Raw genomic sequence first — 6,611 nt, 5'->3', positions numbered from 1 at the left:
ATAGAATGAAAAGTTTGAAATACTTTCTATTACTTTTCCTAACCAGATAAGGAAGCTGTCAAATTCAATCTTTCATTTCAAGACAATATGGGAAAATATTTTTGCATTCAGTTTTAGAGGATTTATAAAGAAATATAACATCCTGCCTTTTTAAAAACGTGGGGAAGAAGAAAGGCTCTTTCCACAAAGAAGCTTATCCTCAGAAATAGCACAGTTTAGTACTAGATATGCCACAGGAAGAGGGGGGAGGGCTTATATCACAAGCCTGTCCATTGTACTGAAAGACAACTTTTCCTATGGATAGGCAATCATCCTGTTATGCAGCTTTCAACTTCCTCCTGCATTGTGAGTCTCAAGTCATGGAAAGAGTAAAGTTCTTAAACTGAGGATTGTGTTGGGAACTCCAAACACTTTCAATACAAGTTGACCAAACAAATACATCATGGTCAGACTATTAACATCCTGGCTTAGTTTGCTGAAGTCACTATTCTTTTGAAAAAATAATGTAATCAGGAGAAGCCTGGATAGTTATCTTGTTAGTTTTTTTGGCTTCTGATAACATTTGGACTAACTGAAGAAAAAAAAAAAAAGTCTGGAACTGCAGTAGAAAGCCAAGTTCAAAATGCAAGACAATGCAACCTTCACAAAACAAACGATCCATAAATAGAGACTAAATGGGAGCACACTGAAAGATCCAAATAAAACTACACTAATTACCTATCAAAAATTATCTCTCAAATCCAAGAAATGGTACTCTAACTGCATTTGGGAAAAATTAATTTAAATCTTAAGTTGCTAAAGTTTCAGTTGCAGTTTCAAAAGCGCAATTTGTAAAAGGCTGTTTGAAAGTGCCTCAATAGGAGGTCAGCTGTCCCCTTAAGAAAAAAAAAAACCCTATTATTAACACAGAGCAAAGTGACTAAAGAGCTATTAATGTTAGTTAGGTTAGGACTCGTAGCATGTGTTCCAAGAAGAGAGTACAGTACATACCAGTGCCATTGCAATCTATGCAGTCAACTGTGGAGCAGCCTGCTTTATGGCACTGGCAGATTCTGACGCGTTGCAGCCAGAAGTGTGCTACGTTTAACAGCTCTGCACGTACCTGATACCCCTCTGTTTTTTTCTGGCACCACTTCAGCAAGGCATTTCTCTTGGATCCTCCATATTCTCTTGCTAGGGCAGACAAGGGATCTTTCCTCTCTTCCCTAGGAACAAGGCAGAAGTGCAACTTAGTGCTTTTAACGTACCTTTTGCAACAGAAATACTTATTGTAAAAGCTTAAAAAAAGGACAAATTATTATCACAGTGAAAGTAGTAGGGTACAGCACTACTGACTGAAAAACAGAATACACAGAAATACCTGCAGAGACTTAAGAGTTATTTTGGAGTAATTCTTTCACTAGCAAATCATCCTCCTTCTTCCTTTACTTTTTTTTTCCTAGGTCTTTCAACTTCAATTATGTTTTTTTCTAAGTGTTCAGAAAATTAAACTCACAACATGGTAAGTTTCAGCTTGAACCATTAAGCTAACTCAAGTGACTTTATTTTGTATTTAGAAAAAGAATAAACTGATGCTATCTCTTTTGCATCTCATGGCTGATTACAAATGTCACCTTGAAACAAGTTTGTAAATTAGCAGCATGCTATTATTAACAGAACATTTGTCTTAGATCTGGAGTTCTTAAGAAAAAAAGAGGGGAGAGATCTAACTAGGTTGATTTGCTATTTAATATACTGGCACAATAATGATTCACTTTTTTCAAGTAAGAATGTTCAATTGCCAATAAAAACTATCAATTAATTTCACGTCCAGTCTGTCAAGCTTTCCTTTAAGGAAAGACTGGGGAAGAAAAGAATGAACATATCCAGGTTGGCCAGTTCTTTACTTGAGTCTTACATTATCAGCATCTCTTTATCAGGCTTCAGAAATGAATGCTTTGATTAAAAAATATCTGCTATAGAGTTTAATACTTTTGTAGTGGCCTAGTTACGTGATTTAATATTTCAATAGATACTGTAGTGAACAGTCTCTGACAAAAAGACTAAGTATTACACCATTATGGAGCTCAGTTACTGGACATAAGGTGTGCCAGCAGTTGTTCTTACTTTTAAAATTAAAATAATTATCAGTGAATCTATACTGCAAAGATTTCCTGATCTACCATTTTTTCAAGAGTTCTATGCATATGTAAAAGCAAGATTCCCACAACATCCACAAAGATCATACTCTAAATTACACCTTTTGGATATTTCCAAGAAGACATATGGATTGCATACATTCACCCTCAAAACGTCAACTCTTTGTTTTTTACAACCCATCTGGTGACTAGAAAGGGGGTGGAATGTGGAAATAGATAGTATTTCCAGTGGACTCTCTGCTGCAGATTTACAGGTAGCAATTCTCCAGGTCCTGCTAGGGGAACAGAAAGCATCCAGGGAATGTGGATTTCTTCATGCATGTGTGCTACCAACGGAACACCAGAGATTGTTCCATGTGTCAGCATTTGTACGCAATGCATAAAAGAAAACGTGTGCCAACACAAAATGAAATGTTCTAAGGCACTAATCTTGAGTATATGTATTACAATTTCCTTGGCCAGTCCTCACTGAAGTACAGATGTCAGTATCTCAAAGTTACTTGGAAAGAGATCACATTTGAAACACCCAGGAAAATATATGTACAGCAGAGCAATAAGCAGGAAATACTAAGTGCCTTTCAGCATGAAAGAGAGCAGTATGAGCCTTCAAACCTAACTGCTAATCTCAGAGAGATTTAACAGGGAAGGGAAGTTGCTCATCACCGCGCACCCACTGCTGCAGATTCACTGCTAAGTCTTCTTGTAGCACTTAGCATTGCAGTCAGTGGTCAGGCAGCATAGTAACGATCATCAGAATTATAACTGTACAATTTTACCATGAGATGCCACGTTATTTGCTACAGTCTGCAGGCTGCCATCAATGCAATTTTGTACATTACCAGTTCAAAGTTAATATAGATGTGTTTCAGTCTTTTTTTTCTTTTTTTTTTTCTAGATGTACTCTGTCTAAACTTAGCTACTAACACACAAAACATTAATTGCAGCTGGTAAAGCACCCACAGATCCAAATTCAATTTAATTTCTGCACAGTGAAAGGAGAACAGCACTGAGGCATGCCTCGGCTGATTTCAGGGAAATCATTTTCAGTAGCACCCACAGCTGTGAATAACTTCACAGTTTTATAATATAATTATTACATGTTGTAAATGTCTCAGAACATTAAGGGTTTAATACTTCTGCAGTACAAAAGCTTTGTCAGGAAGCTCTGTTAAACGGTCTTGAGAAAGTCATTTAACCTTTGCCTGCCATTTTCCCAATCTGTGAAGCAGGGCTAAGTACATACTTCACTTGCATAACATGAGGCTGAAATACTTTGAAGTCCTTTGACTGATAACACTACAGATAGGAAAAGTCTTAAATTTATCCCAGACTTTATCTTTTTATTTCACTAATGAAAGGAGTTGCCTGGTCATTTGTTACTTAGACTTGCATTATGATTTCATCTGTGGGACAAATAACCCAGGCCCATTCACCCATGGCTATTTAGAAAGCTTGGCAGTGTCTGGAAATAAGACCTAGTCCTGCTGCTTTTTGTCTTCAGCTGCGACTACAAAAGTTAAGGTTTATCAGGCAGTCTCCTTGGGCCCAAGTCATTCTAAAAGATTTGTTCAACATGCCATAAGCTCAATTCTTTAATTTGGCTTCATGGTATTTTGAACAGATATGATGCTATTATTTAGTGACATGACTTAGCTTGGTTTTCGGAGCATAAAGTCTTGGTATTGACTTCAGAAGCTCTAAAAAGCTTAATTCTAGTCTAAATTTTAAAACATATACTGAGCTGCATAAAACACTTTCTGAAGCTATCAAAGATTATTGAAGAGTGTTATTCTATGGGTAGCAGTAGAATCTGCAGTCTTACTGCCAACATTGTATACTAGATATATGCAGACAGATAGCTATGAAACTAACACATTTCAGTGCACCACAAAAAAAAGGTTTTTACCTTATTCGGCTTCTGGTTGTAGGGGTGACTGATGCTGTTGGAGAAGATGAGAGTGACAGCTGCGGTGATGTGGTACCCATTGCCATGAGAGATGCTGGAGATGCTCCATCAGGTGCACTGATATCCCGTTTGATTTCTTCACTACTTCTTCGAGACACTAAGTGGGGAAATGACCATATATTTATCATTTGCAAACATAAAACCTTTCAAACCCATTCTTGCTTTCTGAAAAGCATTAGTTCAGAAACCATGCATGGAAACCCATATACAATATTAAGCTTCAACATTTTTCTTGATACTTTCCACTTAAGAAATATCAAGGATTTAGACTGCACTACCAGCACTTATGATCAAGTCTGTATCTTGAAGCAAAGAAAATTTGATTAATGCATCTTAATGGAATATTGCTACTCCCATGTGAAGGATTTTATGAATGAGAAGGAATTTTAACACCAAACCATTTAATTTTTCCCTAGTCCACATAGTTATGTTGCTAAGCTTGAAGTAGTTAAGAAAAAAGAAAAAAAACCCCCACCAAAACCAAAACAACTGAGAGATGACAGTTCCTTTATTTCCACTTAATTTTAATCAAGAATTGGCATCCACGTGATGCTCTGGAGATTAATTAAGTATCATCAGCAAGCAAATCAAAGATAGACCTGAGACCATTCAGCCACATTCCATAGAGCTTGCTTTGTTTTATCAAAGGACAAACAATTTTTCTTTCGAATGAAAGCACAAGCATTATACTCTGTAAAACCAAATTTGGAATGGTTATGCTTTCTCTACATGGAAAAGTTTCCAGTTAAAAGTATGAGGTTTGCCTTTCACATAAACCTAAATAGTCACCATTGTTTATGTTAGTGTAAATCAAAGATATAACTCTCCACATATATCAGAGACTTATTTTCTATTGACTTGGGGCAAGTACGTTACTTTATAAATACCATACACAAGAAGCTGAGAAAACACACTTTTGGGTTTTTTTTTCTAGGACAAATCAAAGTGATCTAAACCACATTTTCTTCTTGAAACTATTTACTCAAATACAGGTGTTTTAAAAAAATATTTTTCTCAAATTAATTCTGCCCAGTGTGCAGAAAGTATCATTTTCACAGTATTTGTGCTATAAATCTTAAAAGGTTTGTTTTAGAAGCCCCTGCTGACACTGAGACACTAGCTTGATAGTAAACTAACACTCCATATAAACTTTCTATTTAGCAACTCTATTTTTTAAAAATCCAAAGTTAACATCAAATGTGCAGCAACCACTATGAGTAATACCGAAAAATATTTGCAGATTATGCCAGTCACAAAATGTACTATTTTAAAAATGATTCACTGCAAACATTCTTTTGTCCTACAGAATGGGTAGAAGTTTTGCTAGGTAATATGCAAAAACATGCATATGCATTAGATAATGTATTATGGTGCATTTGTTATCCAAAAAGAAAAAAAAAATCCTCCTATTTTAAACCATTGACAGTAATTCTTTCCACAAACAAAAATGGAATTGCTTAATTAGAGCAGGATAATATGCTTCTCTGCCTCACTCACTTAACAACAAAAAAAATCCTACCTGCACGTAGTAAAAAGTAACAGCCAGGAACAGTTTATTTCCTCACATATACCTTGCACACCAAAATTACTTGTAATACATGGAAATATGACATAGATGTCACCTGTTACATGCATGATTCATACTCATCCATCTGGTATGTTGGTGCAAGTCTGTGTATGCAACAATAAGGATACCAGATGAGCAATTAAAAAAAATATCTTCAGTTTCACTTGATGCAATAAAATGGAATATTATTTTATGTTTGGACTTTAGTTTCTTTCCCAAAATACTTCAATAGAAAACTTGAACACTGAAAAATAAGCTATTCCAAATATCCAAATAAAGTTTTTTTGACAAGAGCTTAGTGGCCTGAAGACCAAAGTTCTCTCTTGGAAAAGTAAGGTAGATCTGTAAGTACAGTGTTGAAATGAGACTTCCTAATTTTATCAATCATCTAAAAAACATGCTATTACCAGAAATAGATTTGGCACTTTCCATAGCAGGTACTCTTGGTAAAGACGCTGGCCTGCTGGTAGAAGATGTCCTCAACAAATGTTCTGGACAAGGAAAAAGAAGAGCAAACATAATTAACAAGATTCCAGTTAAATGTAAGACATTTAGATAGGAGTCTACCAGTGCCCGAGTTTGGCTGTTTTAGTGAGTGCAACTGATTTTATCTGTATGAAAGAGAAGGCCTAAATTTGCTCATTACCAATAAAGTTCACTATGAATACATCATGACCTTCTTAATCCTTTTCCCTAAGGCCTCTTACTAATCCACTTGCCCTGGTCTATAAAACCTGAAATGTTAAACCAAAAGGCTGAGCAAGGAAACTCCATTTAGCACATGGCCAAAAAGATTCAATACGCCATTCACAATGTGGATTGGTAAAGTACATTGTTTTGTCCTTCATGATTATTTTTTTCCTTTTGGTTTGTTGGGTTGGGTTTTTTTTCTTTTTAAAATAAAAACATGTTTTTGATATTTTTTTTTTCCTTCCCCCAC

General features: G+C 35.7%; 1 protein-coding gene across 1 annotated transcript in view; it reads right to left on the bottom strand.

Annotated features, from left to right (window-relative positions):
* Window positions 1–1,102: 1,102 nt before the first annotated feature.
* The window catches only part of SPECC1L (sperm antigen with calponin homology and coiled-coil domains 1 like), a gene marked incomplete at its 3' end in the record, with an annotated part of 37,344 nt that continues 31,835 nt past the window's right edge, over window positions 1,103–6,611 (bottom strand). The window contains exons 11-13 of the mRNA XM_010163971.2: window positions 6,079–6,162; window positions 4,045–4,201; window positions 1,103–1,205 (exon numbers count right to left, since the gene is read on the bottom strand). Coding sequence (XP_010162273.2) covers window positions 1,103–1,205; window positions 4,045–4,201; window positions 6,079–6,162 — 344 coding nt within the window. The remainder of the gene's footprint in view (window positions 1,206–4,044; window positions 4,202–6,078; window positions 6,163–6,611) is intronic.

The sequence above is a fragment of the Antrostomus carolinensis genome, unplaced genomic scaffold, assembly GCF_000700745.2.
Source record: "Antrostomus carolinensis isolate BGI_N321 unplaced genomic scaffold, ASM70074v2 scaffold7723, whole genome shotgun sequence".
Classification (NCBI taxonomy): domain Eukaryota; kingdom Metazoa; phylum Chordata; class Aves; order Caprimulgiformes; family Caprimulgidae; genus Antrostomus; species Antrostomus carolinensis.
The sequence above is the reverse complement of the archived record's forward strand: the minus strand, read 5'-3'. Positions and strand labels throughout refer to the sequence as shown.